The sequence below is a fragment of the Neopsephotus bourkii genome, unplaced genomic scaffold (assembly GCF_033783945.1).
Source record: "Neopsephotus bourkii isolate Nb327-2 ecotype Australia unplaced genomic scaffold, CSIRO-AGI_Nbou_v1 NB_867, whole genome shotgun sequence".
In the NCBI taxonomy this organism is placed as follows: Eukaryota; Metazoa; Chordata; class Aves; order Psittaciformes; family Psittacidae; genus Neopsephotus; species Neopsephotus bourkii.
Genome location: NW_026901363.1, coordinates 411338 through 437688, shown reverse-complemented (window position 1 = coordinate 437688; position 26351 = coordinate 411338). Strand labels below are relative to the sequence as shown.

The 26351-nt window shown below is 45.0% G+C and overlaps 2 protein-coding genes across 2 annotated transcripts in view; both read left to right on the top strand.

The window, feature by feature from the left end:
* Positions 1–26351, top strand: part of LOC133214031 (potassium voltage-gated channel subfamily C member 1-like) — a 310932-nt gene that overhangs the window by 9488 nt on the left and 275093 nt on the right. The gene's annotated exons all lie outside the window — the stretch shown is intronic.
* Positions 15854–26351, top strand: part of MSN (moesin) — a 42229-nt gene continuing 31731 nt past the window's right edge. Inside the window, exon 1 of the mRNA XM_061356680.1 lies at positions 15854–16037. Coding sequence (XP_061212664.1) covers positions 16026–16037 — 12 coding nt within the window. The 5' untranslated portion in view covers positions 15854–16025. The remainder of the gene's footprint in view (positions 16038–26351) is intronic.

Genomic DNA, 26351 nt, shown 5'->3' with positions numbered 1-26351 from the left:
TCCAAGTATGTATAATTTGGCTGAGGATGATTTACGCCAAGGTAGAGTGAGTGCTTTCACTGGCCAGGGGATGGGAGATGGACACTTGTCTTCTGGACACTTCCTTGTGTCTTCCTCTTTCTTCTCTCCAGTATTAGCAAGCTGGAAAGCACAGAATGTCTAACACTCGTGCTGTGCATCCCTGGTGCAAGTAGTGCATAAAACCCAGCCCAACCCCAGAAACTTCACTCCCCTCTGACTAAAACCTGATGTTGGCCTCAAACTGTGGCACGGGCTGTGGGTGAAGTTCACTTCCATCCATCCTCTGCCACAAGCTCTGAAAGTGTGGACCTCCTTCGGGTCCATCAGCCTATGCTGTATGTTTTCATCTGTTCTGGTGTGGCAGGGAAGTTCAGAAGTAAAACTGCTGGGGAGATCTGTGACTCAGCTGTGCTAGGGAAGGGAGAGTTTCTTTTTCATGTCAACAGCTTGGAGGTACATCCTCCAGTGCCTCAGCAGGCCAAGTGCCTGGGCTGCTGTTCTAACCCAGTGTGCACAGAGCCGGTGGAGAGCGAGTGCTACGAGGGGAAGGGAAATCATCCTTTTAGAATCATCCTTTTCTGTCTCCCTCCCCCACTTCCCTTCTTCCTCCTTCAGTGCTGTCACCTTGTAGTATTTTAATCGGAGGAAGCAGATACATCAAGGAAGTCAATGGCAGCAGCGAGGTGGGCGGGGGGGGCTGAGAGGAAAAGGAGGAAAATCACATCACAGCCCAGTCTGCCAGTGTAAACACTTGATGATTTCCTGTTATTGTAGCCTAAAATGTACCATGACATCATCGCGGGCCTCCCAGAATCACCCAGAAGGAGGAAAAGCCAGCATTCCCAGCCCGCCCCCAGCGTGAATCCAGGGGATTCAGAACCCTATAAGGCAGTGAAGCTTTGCAAGCAGCAAAGATAGAGTTTCGAAAGCTTTCTTGTTCTTGGCAGTGTGGAAATTTCACAAACAGGAAAAACTGCTTTTACTTTTCCTAAAGGGGAACCGTTTACGCCTCGTGAAATACGGATGCCTTGAACCATGGTTACTTTAGAAACAGAGCTGAAATATAAGAAACACTCTTATATGGGGACAAGCACAGGGGAGCCCCTCACTAAAATCATGCCAGTCCACCTTTCCCAGGTATCTACTTTTTCATAGCACCCCCTTTTATTCCAAAGCACTCTACAAACACAGGAGTTAAGTCAAAAGCTGTGGATTATATACAACAATATGGAATGGATAATTTTGAAGGTGAAGCTAGCCCTCAATACAGCAGAGATTGCCAGCGAAATGTTTGTTTTCCTGAGCCTGGATATATGAACTGTACTGGAACTTGACCCAACAGGTCAGATTTGTGTCTCAGTTACAGTTAATCCTGAATCACTGCACTCATTCTGCAGCCCCCTAAGGAAGAACAGAATGAGGTTCACAGAGATGGGCTCTCATGACTTCTGTGAGGGATGATAAGTGGGCTGATTCCACACCACACCCTTCAGCTCCAGTCTCTTTGGGCAGCCTTCCAGATAGACAAAGAGGGACATCTGCAGAGTTTGTTTTTTCCTAAGCAAGGTAACAAGCTTCATAAATACATAAATACATTCATACAGTGCTGTGTTTGTAATTGTTGTGCCCATACCCTTCCCTGCACACCTGCCAACTGCTTGGCAAACATCAGTAATTACAGTGTGGTTTTCTGTTCTTGAAAAAGGAGACATTAGTGCTTTCATGCTATATGTAAGGAAACTGAAGCACTGAGATTAAATGAACTACTGCTTTACAGAATAGGATGTACTCTCTTAATGTGGGTTTAAACCAACCCCATACCTCCAAATAGTTTAAGGAAATTTGATTGGTTTTGCCATTAAGGAGATTTGAAAAGTCCAAAATAGATCATGGGTAACAACCTGCTTTGATATTCCAGGAAGTCCAACTGAGAGCAGTAACAACAAAACACAAGCATCACTGTTATTTTTTGTCCAGTAAACTGCAAGACTATTCTGTTTTTTAATGTTAATCCCAAATGTAATCCCAAATTATATTTACTAGTATCATTCTTCTCTAGTTGTTCCCCTTGATCTATTTTTGAATAGGAGAACCAAGCCATTAAATTCTTCACCACACTGAGCTCTTCACAAAGCTAGATATACGAGATGATTATCACTCGCTAAGTAGTTTGCTCCTCACTCCCAATGCTGCACAGGACAGCCCTGGGAACTGAAGTGAACTGAAATTAATGCACAACTATTCATGCACGCAATGAACTCCAGGGCTGGGTTCTGATGGCAGCACCAGGAACCTGCGTATTTGTGCCAGGCTCTGCTGTGAGCAAGGCACCAGGACAGCAAATTGCTCAGATAGCACTGGGATAGCTGGGGGGTGTTGAGGACTTGAGCTAACTTCTATTCTGTATCTAACCAGAGTGCTGAGGTTATCAGGTAGGCTTGACAATGGAGGGGAGGAGAGGAGATCCTTTTTCTACGTGCTGAATTGGCCAGATCTGGTGTGCAGTTCTTCCAGCTCTGGGATTTTTGCCGAGTCATATGAAAACACATGGCCTGCAAAACATCAGGAGAGGCAGCAGGAGGGTACAGCAGTACCTGGTGATAGGCAAATGGTGGCAGTTCTGGTGGGGAGGAGCTGTGGAGTTTTGTGTGGTGTAAATGTTCATCTAAGATGCTGTCCTGTGTGTTTCTAGGATATTGATCCTTGTATGTGCAGGAGGAAGCCTGGGTCATGTGCTGAGCCTCTCATTTCATTCCCACAGCACAGGAATGACTTGCCCACAGAAGACTGCGTCTCACCCTGTGCTTACACACTGCAGGCTGCTTCGGCTCTCTGCAGGGCAGGATAGTGTTGTGTGATTTTTGACACAGCCCTTTGCTGCTTTGATCCCATTTCAGTTTTATGGCACGATGTGACGCCATATTTCCTGGGTATGACAAAGACAAAAATAGCACAGCACTGTGATGCAGTGTGATTGGGGTTTATGAGAATACCTCATCCCTTTTAACAAATATTAAGTGGTGAGAAGAAGATTAGTAAAGATGACAAAGTAAAACTAATAGCAGTTTAGGTTATGATGATGAGTATGGGAGAGTGGCGAAGCACGCTTGATTCCCACTGGTTTGTACAGAGTTATCTCTGCTTATAGCCAGGGTGAATCATCCTGGAAAGTTTGACTCCATTTATCATGGAAAGCTAGGGAAAAAAACAAAATGGAAGAGAATTTGTCTCCATTTATTGTGGAAATCTAGGCAAAAACAAAGTGGAAGAGAATCTGGAACACTTCATCAGGGCAGTAAATCCAGCTTTAAGACTCTAAGTAACAGACCAGAAACACATTGGCCTGGTGATACAAGAAGCCGGTCCAGAGGTGGCTCTTTCTCCTGGTTAAGATTTATTGGAAAAACATTGCTGAACTTGTTTGTCCCAGGAGATGGATCACCTGTGCAGGCCCCTATAGATTCGTGCCAGATCACATCTCATCTCTGCTGAAGTGTGCTAGCGTTAAAACATGAAGTCAGCAAAACTCAAGATGAGCCAGCTAACCAGACAGAAGTGTCCTTGCCTGCTCCACGTGAAAAGTTTACTGTCAGTGCTCCAGAACGGTGTGGATCCAGTATTAGTGTTCATAGAAGCACAGCCTGTGTGAAAGGAAACCTTCTAAAAAGAAATAAATACCTTGTTTGTGTTTTGTTGTTCTATTTCCTCTAAATACTGTAAAATGGAAACTGCATGAAAGTGCGACTGGATGGAAACTGGCACACTTTACAGGTATGGCTTGGGGAAGCAGAAAGTACTAGATAGTATTCAACATGGTTTTTTAACCCCAAAGGTTTAAGGCTTCTGGTGAAAGACTTTACCCCAGTGTTGCAGAGGTGTCTCAGTGACTGAGATATGGAAAGCACAGAAAGCTTCTTCAGACTGGGGCAGAGTCTGGATCAATACCCGGAGTGATGCTCAGCACCTGGATTGTACTACCATTCAGGGAGGACCATGTAGCTAGCAATGAAGAAAGGGAATGTGGCTCTGAAGACAATGACTAAAAATCCATCTCACTGAATGTCACACAAATTAGATGACTTAGACTGTATTTAAGAAGATAGCTGAGACTGCTTGGGTTGAACTCCTCCAGACAGCATTGCTAATCCTGGTTTGACCTTATTAAAGGGCACAGTAGGGAGCTACAAAACATTCTCAATCTATTTCATCATTTATCTGCTAACTTAGAAGGAGAAAAGAAAAACCCATCCAAAGGAGCATCCTGCCTAAGCTTGTTCTAGAATTGTATACCTCTCTATTGTACAATCAGTAAGAGAGTCCACTAGGCTGGGTTCCTGAGCCTCTGTTTTCCACATTTGTTAGCAGGAAGCAGGAAACCTCTGTATTTTGTTCTTACCTTCTCTGTAAGTGTTCTTAATGAATGCCACTGAATGGTATCAGAGACAGTGAAAAAGAGTCCCTTGATACTTGTGCAAGAAGAGACCCTTTGAATACTGTCTGTATGGGGCTGTGCAGATAATCTCTGGGTGTGTTCATCGTGACTACCTGAATCCCCAGGGCGCTCTGGATCTGGGTATATGAATGCCAGAGGGTAGCAAAATTCCAGCAGAGAGCTAGCATCAGATCAATGTGTCTGACCAAGGCCTTTTTCAGGTGACCCTCAAAAAAGATTCAGGTAATTTGAACACATACTGTGTCCTCACACTTGGCCTTTTAGGTGCTCTGAAGTCAATAGATGAGATTCACATCAAGTGGACAGATACAGCATTAGTATCAGGGCCCAAGAAATGGACCTTGTGAAGTAACCTGAGAGAAACCCAGGGAAGGTGTTGGCTTTTTCAGCTTTGTAGTTGATTGGCGTATTTGTGTTTTGGCCTGCTGTGGACATGCAGAAGACTGGGGCAGGGATTGAAGGAGCATGGCAGGGTGCGGTTGTGAGACTAATACAGTAGGTTAGTCCATGTAGGTTTTGGAGGGGAGGAAAGGGGATGTCTGCTGCATTCTAATGTTAACAAGGCAGGATGTGTGGTGTATCATGGGGCACAGGAAGCTCTGGCTGCTCCCTCTCAAATACACCCTTTCAATTAATTCAGAATCATCTGCGTCTTCAGGGAAAGGAGGAAAAGCCTGCGGGAAAAGAGTTGTCTGTGGTAGTTTGTGGTGGATAAAGTAGCTTCCTAATTCCATTCTCTTTGAAGTAGGTGTCAGCAGCCTGCACATGTTTGCAAGTCAGTGCTTTTGTCTGCATCCAGGGGAGAAATGGGCTGGGTCATCAAAGCCAGGGGATGTCTTGGGACATCAGCAGCTCAGAAAGGTAGGTGGGCACTGGTTTTTGATATGTTTCATGTGTATCTAAGGAGCAGGATCTTCTGGCCAGAATTTAAAGGTCCTGAAGGTCAGCCCCAACACCTCCACACAAGGAGAGGTGTTTGGCCATGGTCAGCATTCCATTATTTTGACATCTCCTTGTCCTGTTGCACAGTATCGATAGCAGCCATAAAGCTGAGATGGACGGAGCATCACCTATGCAGAAATGTGCAGTTAAAGTGACACCACATTGCCATCTCTGTTCTGAAATGCAAAGAGCTGCTCAGCACGCACCAGCCAACCCCCAGTAATCTATGTTTTCTTCTCACTGTCTTATGTCTTTTATTTCTCCAGAGAAACAGGCTTTATATTCCCTATTTACCAATAGCAGCAGTGCTGGGGCAAAGACAGTGTATCAGCTTCCCGCATCCAAGAGCCTGGACAAATCTGGAGCGTGGAGACTCTTCTTGTGACTACCAAGAGTCTTTAGCAGTGTTTCTAACAGTGCTTTTAACGTTTTCCCACCATAAGACCCCCACAGGCACAGAGAATTCCCAAGGGAATTTTGTTTGACTAGTAAGATATAAACTAGTTATGAATAAGGCAGGTTCCTTGTCAGTCCCCCAGAATACTCATCATATCAAGTGAATCCTGGGAAGCTGAGTAATGCCATAATCTTTTATTCCACCTCTGGCCTTTTGAGTGCACTGCAGCTGTAAATTAACACCATCAGCATCCAGTAATTCAGCATTAACTGGGGAAACTGAGGCAAGAGAGAGCAACCTGCAGTAATTCCTGAGATTATTGAGCCAGCCTGTCAAAGCAATCCATTTTCTCAGAAAGAAGGCATCAGCCCAGAGGTGGGTTAATGAAATACAACGTGGTACAGGGATGTACTTCACCAGTTTTGCATGCTGCAGTGGGGCAAGACAGGGTTTATCTGAGCAAGAAAGCTCAAGTTACCTATGCAGGCGGTGTCTGACCCTGTGTTGGTTACTGTGGGAGCTGCTCTAGTTGTGTGTTTGTGTTGCTGAAATGAAATCTTTACTGAATTGACACTGTCTGAAATCTTTGCTATACTGACACTGTAAATATCAACATGAGGACACACTGACCACTGAGAAGGAGTTTGCTTCTATGTGATGCTACCCATGCTATTCTGTCCTATCTTACACCATACTTTTCCTATACTTCTGAAGTTTGTGAAAGCATTCAGCTCCTGCGAATGCAACAAGTAATAGGAATAACACGAAACGAGGAAAAGACTCAAGCTGAAGCACCTATCCTATGAAAACAGGCTGAGAGAGCTGGGGCTCTTCAGCCTGGAGAAGTCACTGAGGAGACCTTATAGCAGCCTTCCAGTACCTAAAGGGGCCCAACAGAGAGCTGGAGAGGGACTTTTCACAAGGGCCTTTGGGGATAGGAAGAGGGGAAATGGCTTTAAACTGACAGAGGGAAGATTTGGGTTAAATATTAGGAAGTTCTTTAGTATGAGGGTGGTGAGGCACTGGCACGGGTTGCCCAGAGGATTTGAATGCAGCTAGGAAACAAACTCCTATGATTCTCCATGCTTTTCATTGCAGGAGGTCCTTCAATGAGCAAGATGAAGAGAAAGAATACAAGCAAGTAGGTTAAACTCCTCCCAGAGAAGCGCAGGCCTGCTGACTGACTCAGGTTAAGGTGTTCATCTCCTGGCAGCAGAGGACAGCAAGACAGTCTCTAGTAATCCTCCTCAGAGCTCTTTGAGAGGCTGGTTGCTTCTCCCTACAGAGGGACCATGGGGCTCCACTGATACTGCCAGTAGCTGGTGCTGGAGGAAACTGCTGTGCCCTCTGTTATCCCCACCACCCCTCGGAAAGGATGGTGCACTTTGAGCTCTGGGAGATTTGCTGATCCATTAGGGAGCCTGGTGCTGTGATTCAGGGAAGAGGCAGCCTGACCCTGGCCCTGCTGCTTCTCTCTCAGATGCTCACAGAAAGCCAGAAGACACATGCACAGACATGAAGTTCAGAATGCTGCGACTCAGCTCTGGCTCTGTTGGAAGGCCATCTTCAGTGAGGACTTCTGGTATCTCCTGTGCTCTTGAGGAGCCATCCTTTTTCCTTAATGGCTATTTTTAGCTGTACACTAGCCTTTCCCTGAGAGGGACTTTGGTATCTTGGTGGTTTGTGTGGTTTCTAAGAGAATTACCCAGAGAGCTTTTGTGTTTTCAAAGCACTGTACAAACATCAGTAAGCTAATCCTCCCTGCCCCCAGGGTGGCTGAGGATGGAGGTTTCTGGTGGGGGAAGGCTCCCGGGCTTGGGGATCTTCTCAAAACACGTTTTTGGGCTTGAAAAACTAGTTTTGACATTGCAGGCTTTTTTTTTCCCCCCTTGTCCTCTTAAAAACAAACAGAAATGGGTTAAGTGAGAGAAAAAAAACAACCTCTAAGACAAAGAAAAATAAAGGCATGGCTGTGTTTGAAAAGTGGAAGTCTGTGTTCTCTATGAAGATAGAATCGTCCTGAAACATAACAGGCATAATTGTGACTGAGTGTTTGCTTCTCTGTGTCTGTGGCTGAAGACAGCCGCTTCTGAGACAGATAACAGCTGAGAACACAGTATGTATGTATATATCCATATGTCTACCTATCTGTTATCTATCTATCTATCATCTATCTATCCACCTACCCATTCCTCATTTTTATAACCCACTCACTCTGCTGGTATAAATATCCTAAATGACTTATTTCTCTGCATTTTAGTATCAGAGATGCCATGTGTTTAGTAAAAACTTAAATGAAGGATGCCTCCTGTCACGCCTAACTGGGCTGGGTGGTGTGTGCTCTGCGGTGCACCATTGTGTTTTGCAGTGGGGAAAAGAACTGGATGCAGAGTGGGAGTTAGGGATGCCCAGCAGTGCATGTCTCTCACAGTCATGCAACCCTGACTGCAAATCACACCCTGTAGTGTTAACAGGCTGGGAGGGAATTCCCTTCACTTGTGAGTGAATCAGCTGGGTGGGAGAGACAGCATGAACATTCCCGGATTAGACTCCTGTTCTAGGCATCTCCCACACAATAATATTCTGGGTTGTTGGGTTTTTTTAGGTCTACTTCATGTTCCAGCCCAGAAAGAGCTGCAATACTTGCCTGGACAACATTGCCATGGGTCTATTTGGTGGTCACCTGGAAAAAGCTTGCCATCTGAGCAGGAACCAAGAGGAATGTCTTCAGTATATAATGTTCCTGCATTGGAATAAAAATGGCTGGCAACCGCCTGTATATTTTTAAGGTTTCCAAAAATAGATCTAAGTCTCAGGCAAAATGAATGGAGCCAAGACTTAGATGGAAAGAACTGGTAAATGGTCATTTGTCTGAAACGGTTAGTGCTGAGATCATCTTCCACGTTATACACTGCCACCTGGAAACATGGCCCAGTTTTCTTTTCCCTCTTTATGGCTGTCTGAGCCCTATGTTCCAGTGTATTGATTCCCCTGACCAAGTTTCAGTACAGTGGGGAGAACTGACTTAAAGTTAGCGGCAAGACTGAGAGCTCCCTCCCTGCTCTGTAGGAGCTGGAAAGCCTGGAACAGCAAGTCACTGTTAGAGCCCTGGAGAAGCAGAGGGAAGTCAGATTATAAGCAGCTGCTCTGTGAGTGAGGGAGAGAAGGTTTTCCAATCATAGTGGCAAGTGAAAGAGGTCAGGAAGAGATGAGTGGAAGCAGGAGCTAACTGGAGGGTAAAACACTCATGGAGGTGCATACTTATGTTCCAGGGCAATTTGATGTCAGTCAGTGAAGACTGAATCCATGGGTGAGCCTACGACGTTTTGCAGAGGGAGAAGGAGAACTTAGGAGCCAACTTCAGCACTGCAGTTTGGTGCCCAGTGGACCCATGAGCTAGCGTGGCTCCCAGGAATGGCTCAGTTGGCCTGAGGCTGAAAGTGCTATTCTGGCTCATTTGAGGCTGTCTTCCTTGGGGGTTACTGTCTCCACAGCGGTGCCAGTAAGTCTGCATGCCTGCTTGCTCCCTAACTCAGTTCTGCCACCACCATCCAGGTTAAAATCCATCAGCTAAAAATGTTTGAACAGGTTCAACAGACACACAAGCAAGCCTGGATCATTTTGACAGGTAAGCATGTCTACATTAACAAGTAGCACGGTGTAATAGGAGCAGATCTGGAAAACAAAAGAGCTGCTGCTGAATATTTAACATTCACACTAAATGTGTTTCAGAGGGACTTTATGACTTTATTTTTGAGTTGCTCTATTCTGGTCCAGTTAAATGAATCATAGAATCCTATCCTATTCTATTAAAGAGCAGACAAGCTGTACAGCTCTGGAGAGCTGCTGTTATGAAGTCTGCAGGCTGCAAACGTAGCAGCCCAAGAATGTGTTCTGAATGATCATCCAGAAGATAAAGCCTGGGGAATGAAGAACTGGAGGGGGCAGGATGTACATGGGGAGAATGGAACACTCCAGTAAATAACTGGTGCTTTGAGATCCTTCAGCTGATGATGACAACTTTGAAGTTAAACAGACTTGCCTTTATTTTCTCCAGCTTCCCTGGGTGACAAGTAGTGACTTGGTTACAGCCACAACGATCAGTGACAGTTTGTGACAGAAAATTATTGTGCACCTAATCAAAGTTCAACAAAGACTATCAGTCCTGGTTATAATCAGGAAGCTTCTTCCCCTGAACCAGGGCTGGTAAACTACTGGGACTTGTGCAATAATTGGTGTTTCTAATGAATTTGGAAGCAGTTGCCAAAATGATGCGCTGTCACTTCATTATTCTCAGTGGGTTAAATTTAGCCCTGATAAAATTCTGTTGACTGGAGATACAGGATATGGGATGGATATTTCACAAGGTCTCCTTCCTCCCTGACTGCAGAGCTCTTCCTTTGTTACCCCATGAATGAAATACAAAGAGCCCTGCCAGGCTCCACAGTTTTGCATGAACTTAAACAGTTGTGGATGAACAGTAAATATCACAGCACCTCTGGCCTGCCTTCACTACCTCCTGTCATGCAGCTAGAGACTCCTGCTGTGGCATCTCATTGTCACGATTGGTGAGCCATGTGCCTTTGGAAGGGGTTTAATATTAAATAGCCAAAACATATTAACCTGAAAATCCATCTTAGAACTGGCTTCTCCTTGATTCCTGTTCAGTAACACCCAGTTTGGTCCTTATATAGCCCCTTTTCTCAGACTGACTGTATACAATTGCTCCTCATAATTACACGTTGAAGCCTTTGGAAAACCCCAAAACTCCTATCCAGTGGTCACCTGTATCAGAAGCACCTGGAGCTTGGTACCCAGCCTCAGAGGTTGGACCAGGCACTCATAGTCTCTGGCAGGCATGGAAAGAAACTTCTGGTGGCCTTCCTTACAATCTCTGAGTTCCCAGTCTCTGAGTCAGAAAGGCAGTGGCCCTACATGGCCATCACACTGGTACCATCATCTTGGATCCATATCAGCCATCTGAGAAGGAGGAAGAGCAGGAGAGAGGGACCGGGGGGGAGGGGACAGACATTCCCAGAGAGCCTGTTTCTTCGGAGTACTGAAATGGTGAAGATCTATTCTGAAGACTCCAAGTCACTTCCTGTTCTTCAACAAAACCTGTTAGTGTTGGGTGTAAGCTCTTGTTGGTCTGAGCTCTATTGAGTAAAAAGTTTGCTAGGTTTTACGTCTAGAAAGCTTTGGGTTGTCCTGTTAATAAAGTAAGGTGGATGAGGAGCAGAGAAACAGGTCTTGTTAGATTTTGGAGCTGTAATAGTTTTTTCTGTCATGGTTCATTTGCAGTGAGGCTTTGCTGGTCTAGACAGCTCTGGTGGGTGTCCCATGGGCTTTGTGGACTGCCTCAGGGGATAAACTGCATTGGTAATGTAGTATTTTACCTTTAGCTCCCTGCTTCCAGCATTTTTTAGTTGACTGACCACTGTAAATGCTCAATGGCCTCTGACAAATACATATGGGTAAGCATGTTTCTGTTTGGATACACATTACATCATTAACCCTGTCAGAATAAATACCACTGAAGCTATTTCTTTGGTTAGCTATCTTTCCTAAAACTGAGTTTGATTCCTCCCATTGCCCATGGGACAAATTTCTCTTCTCTAGGTTGAGAGGGAACAGATCAGTGGGCCTTACCCCACCTCTTTGCTCTGAGGAGAAGGCATCAATGTCAGCCTCCAAAGCTCACATCATTACTATTCTGTGTACATTTCAGAGCATTTCTGCATTAGCACCTTTCACCCAAACTGGAAAAATACGTTCCCATTCATTGTTTTGTCCTTGCTAGTTATGTTATCTGTTACTTGGGCTGTAAATATTTGGAGTGAGGTCCCAGAATACCCATTAGATTTCCCTTTGTTCCCCACATTGCTGCAAAGCAGTACAAGGTGTAGAAAGCAAGGAAGAGATGAGCATTTGTTCCCATATGGTACATAGAAAGAACAACTGAAGAAGAGGTGATTAGAGCAGAAAGGTGGTTCTTACTTTTTTTCACGTGGTCACTGCATACATTGCACACCCTTTGTCTCCCTTTGTACATACCCCAGACACACAGGGATTGGGGCCATACACTGAGTCGTTGCTCCTCATCCTGCCTTCTCCCTTGGTCCCTGCAGGGGCCTCACTGGCAGTGGGGGACCCATATGCGAGAGGGAACTAGGAACTAGGGTCTTACAGAGCATCTGCAGGCTCAAATCCCGGGGATTTCCAGGCTGTTCCAGCTATTTCTGCTGCAGGGAATGACAACCCTGCAGCTGGGACTATACACTGCACTGAGCTCTATTCCTCAGGGTGGAAAGGGAGTCAGACAAACGGGGTCACAGATGCAATGGCCCTATCAGCTCCTGCCCCATACCAGCAGCTGTGTGGGAATAGAGTTATTCTCAGCCTTTTCAAATCCTACCTCCTTAGTTGTTGTACCCTCTCCCTTTCCTTTGCCCTCTCATCCTCCCAGCTTGAGAATCACTGCAAAAGATAACCTTGGTGCTCAAAGCAAGGCAAGGGTGTTTGTAATGAGTGATTGTATTTGGGAGAAAAGATGCTTTTCACCTCAAAACACAATCAGACACTAAAATGATCTAAGAGCATCATCAAAGGCATCTCACTGTGGAACTGTAGACATTACTGTCTGAGCAGAAGAAAACTGTAAAAGCAGGTGAAAGAAGCTTACCTGCTGCTCAAAGCATAACTCATAACCAGACTGCTTAATTTAAATATAGAACAATCCAGGACTACTGTGGTGAAGGCAGTTCTCCTCTGGTAACAATTTGATTTTCTGCCTCCATTTGCCTATGTTAATTAAACTGGATTTCTTTCAGCCCTCTGAAGTAAGTACACATTCTAGTATGGAACATCTTTTCTTTATTGGTGTTTTTTTGGAGTGTGCTTATTTATTTGCTTGGTTTTTAAATGGCAGCTCACAAACTGGATGAAATAAGACTTCAGTCTTCTGGCAAAGCTACGTGAAGGGCAGTTCAAGTTACCCAGCACTAGTCCCAAAAAAATACATGCTGATGAAATGGCCCCTTGCTTAAGTGCTCATGCTACATAATTCTGGTATTTCAGACCAAATAATGTACGTTCTTTTTCTGTTGAAAAGAAGGTACTACAAAAGGTTTGATGTAAATGAAACCAAGACAATAAATCCCTAGCGGAATACCAGACCTCCTCCCAGGAGAATGCTTTATGTCATCCTGGTCTAATCTAATTCTGAAGTACTTTAATATTGTTTAGGCTCTGAGCAGTCTGGAAATAATGCATTTTTTGAGGCCCTGGGTAATGTTACTCATCCCTACAGCCTCCTGCAGGGAGGATCTTTAGTCAGCTGACACTTTTACCCCTTGGAATCTCACCCTGCAGTTGGGGAGGAGAGATAACCCCTGCCTGTGGCTCTCAAGGAATCCACTGATGTGGTTGTTCTCACACACGGCCGGGTGGGGAGGGCTCAGCAAGCCTGATACCACCATCCCTCCTCAGCAGCTGGCACGGGAGAGGTCTGCGGGGGAGGCAAGATCCTGGTGCAGCACCTCCACAGCAGGAATTCCTCATGACGCTGGAGCTGGAGCACCACACAGTTCAGATGTTTGGGATGTCTTGTCCTCCCCCTCCACAGGGAAGGGAAAGAAGAAAGGAAGAAGCATGGGATGAAGTAAAGCGTAGAGATTTACATGCCTGTCACAGGGAACTCTTGTCTTCCAAAGTGGCATGAATGGTACTTTGTTTGGCTATTCCTACGAGTAATACAGAAGAAGGATGAGAGGAGTGCCTGTGGTGAGAAAGTGTCTGTCGTGCTGTAGAATTCGCTTTGCTTTGTCTTGTCCCCGCAGACTGTTTGGAGACTGCTTGACATACTGTTTATCACTTTCTGTGCATGCGGCCAATGCCTGGCACACTGTGAGTGGGAATGCCATTGCTTAGGGTCTGACTGTTTCACTGACATGAGCTTTGTCTGCATCACTGCTCCTGTCGTTAGCACTGTGAAGAAAACATTAGGTCCCTGGATGCTAAACTATGGCTCCTCAAATCTGGCAAGGAAAGAGATAGACTTTTGTCTTCCAAGGTTTTATCATCTTCATGAAAAAGAATGATTAAATCCTCCATTAAATACCTCAGCCACTCAACAGAAGGGAAGTTGGAATAGAAGTCTCAACAGAAGCAGAATCGGGATGTCCCTATTATATATGATACTGTTTGCATGGTAATGAAGAAATCCCCAGAGCGCCACTTGAATTCAGTGACACAGCTCACACCCAACATTCCTAAAATTGTGAGCAAGTGCCCTTATTATTCTGGATCTCTTTGATAATATGCAGGAAACAAGTGGAACCCTTTCATGGAGCAGTCTTGTTTGACCTAGTCTGAGGAAGTCTCCATGTAAAAACAAGTCAGAAAAGGAAGAAAACTTTGTAAACAGGCTCTTAGGGAGCCTGTGACTTTTTGTGTAGAAAAGTTACACCAATTTACATCAATCCAATTACACTAACTTTAATTTCTATGTAGACACAGCACAGAGATCCTAGTTTAGGTGAAACCTGCATATTCAGGTGGAGCAAACAAAGCTTATGGGCCCCATTTCCATCTCCTGCCAGGTGGGCACAGGAATAGTTCTATTACTCTTGGTAGTATTCTAGTTTACTCTGGGATAAGGCAAGGCCTCATCTCTTACAAACTTTGTTTTCCTTTTTTATAGGGTGAGAACTAATCTGGATTTTCTCTTTCTCACATAGTGCTGCCTAGTGAGGAAACGTCACATTGAAAAGCAAATCAACACATTTTATAAGCCTCTAGTTTTAGAATTATTTATGTTGTATTACATATGCATTTACAACAATATTATTCCTTGGGGAATAAAGAAGAAAAACTTCCTTTCTGCAGACCCTGAGTATTTGATTATGGGTATTTACCAGGCACTTTGAGATCTTCAGAATGAAGTGCAGCTTTTAAAGACATACAAAGTGTTATTACGAATCTGATGTCAATTCCCAACATACTTCAGTTTAATATTAATGCCAGCAGAATGGTATAATCAAATGAAAGAAAATGGTTTGCTCGGCAGGAGTCTGTGCTGAGCTGCTTAGTGGAGCTTGGCATGCTCTCTGCCTGTTTTATATCTGAATTTATGTGTTCTCGTATTAACACATTTTTCATTTATCCAACATGCTGGGCAAAACAAAAAGTAGTCTGCTTGGGCTTTCCATCAACCAAGAAGGCCTGAAGATTGAAAAAGCTTTAGCAGATTTGACAAGAAGACACCAATTGAAGAAAACTAGGAAGATAGGTTTCTACTTGCCTTAAGAAATGAGATGAGATGGCTTCTTCAAATCCCCATAAAAACGCTGGATCTTGATTCTCTCCATCCGTGGTTCCAAAACACCCGTGACACAAGAAGCTTTTGTGAACAGTCTGCAGCTGGTCCTCACACTGTTTTCATCCATGAATTTGACTGCTCTTTTATCCTGTGTGGTTATGGTGATGGCCGCTGAGAAGGCTTGAAGACTAGAGGTGGTTTGTCTGCCAGGCTTCAGGGAGCCATAGATAGCCCTGTGTGCCTTTGAAGCATCTGGAGCTGGATTTGTGCTCTTTAGTTAAAGACACCCATGCGAACCTTTGTAGGTGAGAACACTGAGGAGACTATTGAATGAAGTGCACCCAAGCAGGTATGACTGGGGCCAAATGAGGGACAGGATCCATCACCTCACCACTATGGTCTTACTTTGACTGGTAAAATTGCCCGTAAAATAGCTTCTTTTTCAGGTAAATAATGCTTTTAGCAAGAACCACCAGTGCCACCTGACAAGCAAACAAACTACAGCGTTCAGGGCCCCCAGTTCTGGGGCTCTGAGCCCCTTGGCTCCTGCCCGGCGGGGCTTGGTCCTTTCACAGACCCCTCTCAAGGCATCGCTCCGACAGCGGCATCCACCAACGCTTCGAAGCCTCACGGAATCCCGGCGACGGCGGCGGCGACGCCCAGCGCAGCCCGGCCTCCCTGTGCCGCATGGCCGAGGAGACCAGGGCGGGAACGCGGCAGCTCCATCCCCGACCGAAGGCGTGCGGGTTGCAGGGCCAAAGGAGGCGGGGCCGGGCGGGGCTTGCGCCGGGGCGGACAGGCGAGGCGCTGAGTCCCGTTAGAAGTAGCGCGGATCCCGCGGAGAGCCCACCGGCGCAGGAGGAGCGACCTGCCGTGCCCAGTCCGCCGGGAAGATGCCGAAAACGGTGGGTGCCGCCGGGGTACGGGGGAATAGGGGGGGGCCCTATCGCTGCGGCCGCCTCAGAGCGGGGCTGGGCGGGTGTGGCGGCGACCGGGCCTCGCGGCGGGAGGGGACGGAGGCTTCGCGGCCGTGGGGACCCGTCCCGGCAGTGGAGACCCGTCCGGGCCGGGAGCAGTGGTGGGGCCTGGGAGGGAGAGAGGAGACGGGGAAGGCGGGAGTCCCGGGCGGGCAGCAGGGCGCGGAGCGGAGCCGCCCGTCCCTCCCTCCATCTTGTGCTGCGTGCCCCGCCGCGCACCCCCGCCTCACTTGTCCGGGGCGGTGGCCGGGCTGGGGCCCCGCCTGGGCCGCGGGTGGGTAACGGCGCTACGGGGCAGCGCCCGCGGAGCCGCACCAGTGGTGCCGGCCGTGTGCGCCCCGGGCCTGGGAAGGCGAGCGGGGTGAAGCGTACGAGAGCCTGCTGCGGAGTTCATTAGTTCTATGGCCGCCTCTCCTGTGCCCTGTGCAGTGAAGTTGGGGTTTTCACAACTCGTAATTAGTCAGCTTGAGTTGCTAGGGAGCCTTGTCCCAGCTTGACTCGAAGTATTTCTTGGCTGGAGAGATCTCGGTACTTCAGAAAGCCTGGTCAAGTCTGTACTTGACTCTCCTCCTCGCAGCAGGAGTTTGGTGACTAATGAGGAGAATGGGTTTTTTCCATTTAATTTCTCCCGGTTGGAGTAAAAGAATTGGTCCTGGCCCTTCATTGATAAAACAGGAAGGAGCAGGCTGGAACGCTCTGGATGTTTCCTCACTGGGAGTGATCCGAAACGGCCTAGGAACACCAAATGTTTAAGCAAAGAGTCTATGGTTTACGTAAAGGAGAGGAAAAAAAGCCCTAAACAAAACCCTGTCCCTGTGCAAGTGGAAGTTGAAATGGAATCCACCCTTACTGTTTTTTTTAACACAGTTTTATTACTTTAGAATAGGTCCTGGATGCCTGTTTGACTGATTTCTGCTTTTCCTGCTGTCTTAAATGCCAGCTTCCTGAGACAATAGCTGGCTTATTTGGTTTTTAAACATCAACATCTTAAAGGATGTCAAACTCGAGCCGCTTAAAGTTTGAGACAGTATTTTCTGGAGCTTCAGAAAGGCCTTCAAACATCAGCAATGATTAGGGAAGATTTACTTCCTAAAAAAGCCACCCTCGGAAACCTTACAGGCATCAAGTTCAGCAAGATTAACAGAAGTAGCTCGGGTTAGGGGACTTCAGTGGAAAATGTAGTTGAGACCTTTTAGCCGGAGAGTTCACAGTTGTGATGAGTGACTTCTGGTGTGCCTCAGCCAAGAAATCCTGACTATGTTGCGGGGGCACTTAGGAGGCAGGATTCCCTCTAACAGGCTGAATCCAAGTGTTACGCCACTGCGCTGGCTGCAAGGTGCTCATTGCAGCTTCTGTGCCTGCAGACACACCCAGGGCTGGATTCGCGCTCTCAGTCTGCTGCTTTCTGGTTCTGACAGAGCAGTTCTGCTTTCGGAGCTTCAGCAGATACAGAAATGAGAGTGCTTTGCTGTGACACTGTGTACTGCACGCCACAGAAAGCGGTTCAGATGTTTGTGCCTGTTGAGGTGCAGAGCTGCAGGCCTCCTGCTCTATCAGCCCTCGGTTTCCTGCCCCATCTGCCCTAGCTGCAGACTCAACTGAAATAGTATTTTAAACATTATTTCATGAGCTGTGGTTTGCAGGAACAGGATGTGCTGGCATAACTGTGTAATCAGTTCTTCATGTGAAAGAAGCACGACTGCTGGTGTGCTAGCTAAAGATTTGCTAATAGCTACTCAGTTAACAAAGTAGTAAAATGCAAGTGACTTTCTCCAAAGAAGGTCAAACATGGGTGAAACTTGAGCAGTTAGATGTAGCTATATGTGAGCTTCATCACAAAAATAAATCCATTGTGAAGAAGACGGATGGAGGAAGTGTTCCAGGGAACAGTTCTGGCTGGGCAGGAAAAACATTTGTGTCTAAAGTGTTTGGTAGCTCTTATCATTCATCTCACCAAGCTTACAGAACATGCTGCTGTGTGGTTTGAGCAGCAAAACCTGTCGAGTTCTGAGTACCCACTCCTTGTTAAGCTAGGCTAAATGTTAACACATCTAGCTAGAGACTGCCATTTTCTTACGAGATTTGCTACAAGTGGCACTATGCTTTTGGTGCACTATTAATAGGGATCCAAGATTAACTCTAGTAACCTTTGAACTAGTGGCACATGATTTGCTGTTGTGAAGTGTAATGTCCGCACAACTGGAGGGTTTGGTTGTTGGAGGCCTTGTGGGTTATGTAGAAAGTCCATCATGGATCAGCCAGCTGATCCTGTCATGCTCTCAACAGGAAAGCTTTACTCGTTTATCTAGAGTGATCTTATAGATAAGCAGCTAACTCCCAATTTATGGTTTTTTTTTGTTCTGAAAAGTTTGCAAGAGTTGAACAGTTCAAGAGCACACTGAAAAGGGCAAGTAATTCCTCCCAACACTTTGTACTGTAGAGGGATGGAAGTAGTTGAGTGATAAAATGCCTCTTGGAAGCCATTGCTGAGCTCTGAAGTCTTCCCTAGTTGAGAAGTCTCATTATTGGCCATGAGTAGGCTCTGATCTCATGCTTACTGACTAGTGATCTAGTCTCTCACTGAGTCATTCCAGGCTGGCAGAGCTGGAAGTCAGCTTCTGAATCCCGATAGAAGTGAATGAGGTGTCACGTTGACGGTTAGTCCAAGCCCCGTAGTTAATCACTTGACCTTTAGTATTACAAAAACCTTCTTAGTTGGAGGAGTGGGAGGGAAAGTGGCCTTTTTTGTACCAGTCCTATCCATTTAATGGGCTGACACTTTACTGTGTCTTTAGCTATTAGAAAAAGCAATGCTGTATCAGGTTTCATTAACTGTTTTGCCTATGAGTGAACTTACATTGTGACTACATGAATAGATAGGCCACTGAACTTGAATTGTGAGCATCTGTCGTGTAGTGTGTGCATTCAACTATCTTGTCACTAGGACTTGAGTTGTTCTGGCTTAGGTAACATAGCCTTTACTTGTAGAGAAATGGGCTTAATCAGAGCTAATCTCATGAATACAGCAATCTTCAAACTAAGGTATAATAAAGTTTGGACTCCTCTTGTTGTATTAGCAGAATAAGGTGTTTCTCTTGCTGTTCATAAGTCTCCAGGTTTCTAGGTCAAAGTGTTTCTGCATAGAAAATCCACTTGAACAAGCATGAAGTCTTCATCACAGGAGGGTAGTAGGATTCATAGGTCTCATCTCAATGATGCTATTTAAGATCTTTTTAACTCTTTCCTGCTGTTGCCTTTTCCTTTCATATTTTCTAATGCTCAGTGTAGCAATAGCCATAATGGCCTTCAGGGACCCTGTCTGTACCTTAAATTGGTGGTTGTATTAGAGTCCGAAGGTCCTTGAAGCATACCCGCTTTGTTCTTTGGAACTGGTTAGAAGAGACTGGGGTAGGTATCAAGAGAATCCTCAGTAATTAGTTTCTTGATGCGTAGCTACTTGCTACCATTTGCTGCAATAAAGTAACAAAGCAGAGCACTACACTTGTTTGTTTGGGTGATTTATTTACTTTTGCGTGTGTAATTTGATAGAGGTCTTAAACTGAGGGCAAAAGGTGGACAGATGGAAGCCATGACTTGGAGACTTCTTTGATGTCCTGGGTTTGGATCCTGTTGTGCTATAACAGAACCCTTGGAAGCGTTTGAGATGCCTTCTCTCTTTTCCAAGGACAAACCCTTTGGTGTTACATCTCTTCCTCCCTTGCTTGTTATAACTTGGGAAGCTTTGCAGCACTGGTCACAGACAGGCTTTGGTGGGGCATGGGTGCTAGCTTAGGCAAACTCAGTCCATTGTATCTTCTAATACTTCTGGATACATGGAGGTGTCACAAAGCCATGTATTTGAGAGCTCCCTATACAGTGTTGCTCCTGTTGGTGAATTTCCAATGTCTTTGTACTTCAGCAGCAACAGTAGCTACAAAGTGCTGAGTATACAGTGAAACCAGGTAAATTGGTGGACTCATCCTATGGGACTTTACAAACCAGGAAAGACCTTTACACCCCAGCTTGTATTGTATTCATCAGCAGATGAAGCAGTTAAGCAGTTAAGCAAAAGCTTGGTTTGGTACTTCTGGGCCTTCTGTGTTTAAAGGGGAATTTAAAGAATACCGTTGATAAACTAGTGTTTGCTTTGTTTTCATGTACTGGTGTAATCTTGCTTCCTCCCCTTCTTTACACAAGCTTTTCACCTAATGTCAGTGTTATGCAGAAAACATCGCTTACAGTGGCTTCAGACTGGTGATCAAGGAACTGCTGTGAATGCCTGATTTGAATTGATAGTCATAATCCTGGTTTTGAAACATTAGTGTGACACCGTTAGGCTCAGAATGTTTATCATATCAGAGGTTCTAGAAGATGAAATGTGTTAGTTGAGTCCTTTTGGTTTTGACCTCTGCTGCTTGAGGCAGATGAGCAAGAAGGGTGTTGATGAGGTGCACACACTAAAAGGAGCCCAAAGAAAGCTTTAGATCTGCTTCTGCTACAAGAATCCTATGGGGGAAAAGTGCCTAATATCAGGGACTGGTCATCACTCAGTCCTTGCAAGTATCATGTCCCCTTAACACTTACTGGCAGTACCTTTTCTGGGCCCCCAAGGGGTTGCAGTGCTTTCCTTGGGGTAACTCTCCCTTGTCTGATTAATCACCCCTGCAGGTTAATTACAATTTTTGCTTTTCTCGTGAGGATTGCTCATAAGATGTCTTAATATGGACTCCTTTTTTGACAGGAAATGGCATCACTGCCTCTAGAGGAAACTTGGTTCAGTTGTTTTATGTATATCTGGTCTGAAGTGAAATCCTCCTGCGCAGAGCAGGCTCAAGTCCCTAGGTGGCTGCATGACAGAGGGCTGATGGACTGAAACCGAGCCGTTTAAAGAGTTTCAAGTCTTTGCTTGTTGCGAAGCTGGGCGTGCAGGGGAATAGACCCCTTCCCCAGTTGCTGGGCTCCGCCTGTCCCTGTGGATCAATGGCCACTGCTTCCAGAGAAGCTCCCCTGGAAGAGGTGGCTCTGGCCCCCCTCCAGGTTAGGGAGGAGACTGACTAAAAGCTTCCTCTGCTGTGGCTGCGTCATCTCCTGGCCCCTTTCCTGGCTTGGGGCAGCTCAAACAACCTTATTTGGCTGACTTCTTTCTTTCTTTTTTTTTTTTCCTCCTTTTTTTTTTTCCTTTCCTTTTCCCTTCCGAGAGCGAGAGGGGCCTCCCTGCATTTGCACAATAAAGCTGTTATCTGTGCTTAATCGCTGCTCTGAGCGCTACAATGGGGTCTGCTGGGGAAAAAAAAGAGCTCCGAAATCTCCACACTGACTCCTCAGGTCCCATCCCACATCTCCCTCCCGGGGTCTTGTTTGTCTGTCCGTCTGCGAAAAGATTATCCTAGAAATCAGTTCACCCTGTGAGGAGTGTCTTTGCTGTTGCAGGCACACTGGTGGAAAAGAGGAAATCCCTCCTTGCCCGGGAATAATCCAGGGCAATTAACTGATGTAAATTAAGAGCACTAGTAAGCATCCAGTTAATTGCTTGCTTTTCCCTAGGGGTGTTTGGGAACAGCAGGAATTTGCATAGTGCAGCCAATAGTACTGCATCAAAGGAGTTTGTTTTTATCCAATCTGAAACTTGTAAAGCAGACTGAAGTCTCTAAATTCATGGAAGGCCACTCTTCCAGGCAAACCTCTTAGAGAAAGCCACAGAAGCGTTACAACTTGGAGCATTCCAGTATTTTGGAATTTGTGGGCATAAACCCCACCCTTCTGACTCCAGTAGCTAATGCTGGCTCTTACTGGGATGTATTAAAAGATTGTGCAGTAAAAACTTGTCAGGGATGTAGGACGAGAGAGTTGCTGGCAGGCTTGGTCACTATAAACGATGCAAGGTTTGGAGGCTTAAAACCCGAAATTGCAGAGGTTTGGGCCTTATATTGACAAGAGACAATTATAGCTGCAGCAACTGGGGTGACGTGGGTAGGTGATCTATTGCTGCTTCCTTCCTGTGCAGCTATGGAAGGATATCTTCACTTGTATTAATGTGTGATCCTCCAGTGGAGTATCGGGGCAGCTGGAAATTCCTGGCCTTTTGGATTCTTACTGAATGGGGAGAGATCACTCTTTAAGAGGTTTTTAATGGTATGACCCCTGCAAAATGCTTTCCTAGTTGTTCCAACATCTCTGAAGCTGTAGCTGTCCTGAGGAACCTTTTCAAAGATACAAACTTTAGATGAAGGAATGATGTTCAGTTCTCATCCCATTCCCAGGCTAAGAAATGGAAACATTTGGCTGTGCTGGGTGTCTCTCCCTTTGGTCGTTGCTGGCTGACAACTGATTACAGAGAAAGGCACAGGGGTGCTCCTAAAAGAGGAATGAATGAAAAAGCTCTGAATCTGATCCCCTCTGTAAAGAAACACGCAATTAGGCAAGAATGAGACGACTGGCAGAGAGGGAAGAGATGGGCTCCTCTCTGCCAGCAGTGATTTTTGGGTAGAGGAAAAAATAAATCTCGGAAGAGATCAGGAAGAGGATAACTGAAGCAGTGAATAAGCATGGCATGGTATGGGTGGTCCAGACTGATCTAGGCTCTCTTGCAAGTTTCTACCTCAACTGGTCAACTTGTTTGTTTCATAGAGGAAGGCTACTCAGGAGAACAGACTTTTCTTAGTGGAGTGTGAATGCTGTAAAGCCTGGGTTTTTTTTCCTTTGTTTTGGGAGGGTAGGGGGTTATATCGATGTTAAAGAATCTTGTATGCAGCATATTAGAGAATCACTATTCTATGATTGTGTGCCTTTCTATAGTCTCTAGGTATTTTTGAAACAAAAATGATGGCTTCTGCAGCCATGAGCCATTCCTGTCTTTCTGTATATCACTGATTTATCCTTTTCTCCATATAAAGCCCTTATGACTCACAACCTTTTATTCTCTGGACTGGGAGACCTAGTTATGGTGGGGAAGTGACTAAGTACAGGAAAAATCTGCCATCATAGTCTGATCAATCACTTAGTCACACAATTTAATAAATGTACTTGGTTTTAAGTAACACAGGCTAATAAAACATGGAATTCTGGGCTAAATCTTTCCTTGCTATACCATTTAAACTATACGGAACTTGACTCTGCAGTATTAATTCTGTGCTTGGTTACAGTGCAAAAGATGAGCTGCCAGATGAATTACTAGGATGAAGTGTCAGGGCTCTCAACTTCCCTCACCCCCTGGAGGTGCAGCTTTTTGTTCATGATGTTTCTAAGAAATAATAAGGTATAACTTTTTCACCCTCTGAACATGCTTCCCTGGAATAGTGAATTAAAAATGGAGTAATCTATTTCCTCAATACATTAAATGTCTTTTCAGGCCAGGTGCTGGATGGACAAGACGGTTCTGGTTGCATTTTTTTCCTCTATTAAAATCCAGAACTTGGTATCTTCCTAAAATGATTGTAATCCACAGGACTTCAGAATGGCAGCAAGTAGTTCTGAAGGCACTCTGTAAGAAGTAAGGCAGTTCTACTCCTGACAAATTCAAGCGATATCAAGTTGCGCAGTCAAAAAGTGATGATACAAAACTCGCACAGTACTTGTGGACTAATATATCCTCTTGTAGATAAAGAATCCTATTAGTCCTATTAGTGTAACAGCTCACTGTCAACCTTGGAGTTCCAGCTGGAAATTATAGAGGAGGGATTTTACATATGTATTAAAAGTAAGGCTTTCCTTACTGATCCATTAACCAGGCACTTTAATGAATGGTTGACTTGTTCATATGCAAGTTAGCAAGAGGCATATGGCATACAAGTTTGCATAGACTTTAGAAATGCTTCCTCCCCATGTGCAGAAGCTGACCAATGGTGTGAAAAGGGGTAATGGGTACTCCTGGATGTATTCTGTCTGGACACAGGAGGAAAACTTTTCACAATGAGAATGATCATTGTGAAATTGGAATAATCTTCCCAGGGAAATGATGGATTTCCCAGTGTTGGACAGGGGGCTGAGCCATCTTGTCTAGACTGTGTTTTATGCCAAGAAAGGTTGGACCAAGTGACCCTTGAGGTCCCTTCCAACCTGGTATTCTATGAATATCTTGAATATTCTATGAATTATCTTGTTGCTCTTCACTCTCCCAGCTCGTGTTCAAGTCGGAAGTGTTACTCTGTCTCAGGTGAGGAATCCTGCATTTGTTCTTCTAAATTTCATGCTGTTAACGATTACCTAATGGTCCAGTCTATCTAGATCCCTCTGCAAGGCCTCATGCTCCTCAAGAGAGTCAACAGCATGTCCCAGTTTGGTATAAGCAGCCAATTTGATGATGGTGCATTCCACTTGTGCATCCAGATCACTGATAAAAATACTGAACAGAACTGGCGCTAGGATTGAGCCCTGAGGGACCACCCCCAGGTGGACCACTTGCCAGCCAGAATGTAGCCTTATTTACTGCAACCCTTTGGGCCCTGCTGTCCAGCCAGTTCTTCACCCAGTGCACTGTGACCCTGCTTGTCTCACAGTTGGACAACTGGTCCAGATGGATGCTGTGAGGGACACTATCAAAGGCTTTATTAAAATCGAGGAAAACTACATCCACTGCATTCCCTTCACCCATTAGGTGGGTGCCCTTGTTGTAGAAGAATATCAAATCAGTTAAGATGTTCCCTTTGTGAACCCATGCTGGCTGTGCCTGATGATTGTATTGTCCTTTAAACACCTTTCAGTTGAGCCCAATTACTTGGTTAATCTAGTTAATATCTGACTACTAAAACAGGTCTTCTGATAACTATATTCCAAGGAGCCAAAACTGCCTGGAAAGCTGGAGGGGTTGAAAGAAACTTGCTTATACTGCAGCTTATAGTGGAGACAATAGAATACTTGCTGTCTAAGCCAGTAACAGTGTGCAAAATCTGGACAGTTTGGTGTGGTGTTTGTGTGGCTTTTGTTGTAGGTGGTTTTTTTTATATTGTTCTTTAGTAATGATACTAAATTATGTTACTCTTCACATTCATACGTTCCATTAAGTTTTGACAGCATTCATTAATGGAGGCACTGCACAGCCTGCATGAGAAAGGTGTTGCTTTTCTAGTATACTATTTGTAACTACTGTGTGTTATATACCAGGTGTTAAGATAACTCAGTGCTTTGTGACACAAGATCAAAAGCTTACGCATTGATAACTATTTTTCCAAGATCTGTTTATTTCATTTACCCCTATATATATATATGTATTAAAGAAGCTTCAACTCACCTTTGAAGAAGTAGACTAATTTGATTCATTTGTTTTATTGGGTATATAGTCAGAACTTTAGCTGAGATGTATTGAATCCGATTGAATTCAGTGCTTTGTGGCTGCAGTTATCCTCAGTGAAAAATCAGGGTCTGAGCTTACCTCAAGCGAGACACCTTCGTTGTGTTTCTGAAAACATGCTGTGTAAGCGACTGGATTTCTGTTGCAGTATCTGTGTTTTTCACCAAATCAACATGTGAATTTGCCTGCATTAGTGGAATCCAGGAAACAGAAAGTAATAAAAAGATTATGTTCTGGGCAATATCCACAATCTACAGAAACAGAAGCTGTTGTGTGAAGGAACTGTTACACATGACTGCTCATTTTGTGAGCTTCTTCAGAAACTGTAAGGTTACTATGGTTTGAATAATGAGGTCAAAAAGGCTACTATTACTTACAATACTTGAAAGCTCCAAGCCCATGGTTGGAAAGGTGGTGGGATCTGAAAGCATCCTGATCCAGCACCTTAAAACCCTAAACCAAGACAATACTTGAATAAGCCACGTGTCTTATCCTCCAGCCTGCAGCTCTTTTCTGCTGCCTTTATATGAGCTGAGCTGTAAGTGAGATGATGTGATTTCTTACTGCTGTAGCATTAGTCCTTTGCCCCAAAAAACCAAACCAGGATGCTCTGTTACCTGACCATGGTGTTCAAAAAAGCCGAAAGTGAAAAATGATGAAATAGCTTTTTCTTGCTTAAAACACTAAGCTGCACCTGACACTGATGCTATTCTGACCTGCAATAAACTGGGAAGCTGGAAAAGTTCAGCTGGAAGCTGAAGACTCAGAATTTTCTTACTCTTCTTTTAATAACTTGTTGCTGCAAGTGTTTTAGGCTATGTGAAATCTATAGACACCAGTGTCTTCTGCACTGATGGGCACAATGTATACCTAGGATGTTGTGGTAACAGCCACTCATGCGGAAGTGAGCTAAAGTTGAAAAACCCCCAGTTTGTGTGTTTTTTCTTTATCTTGCT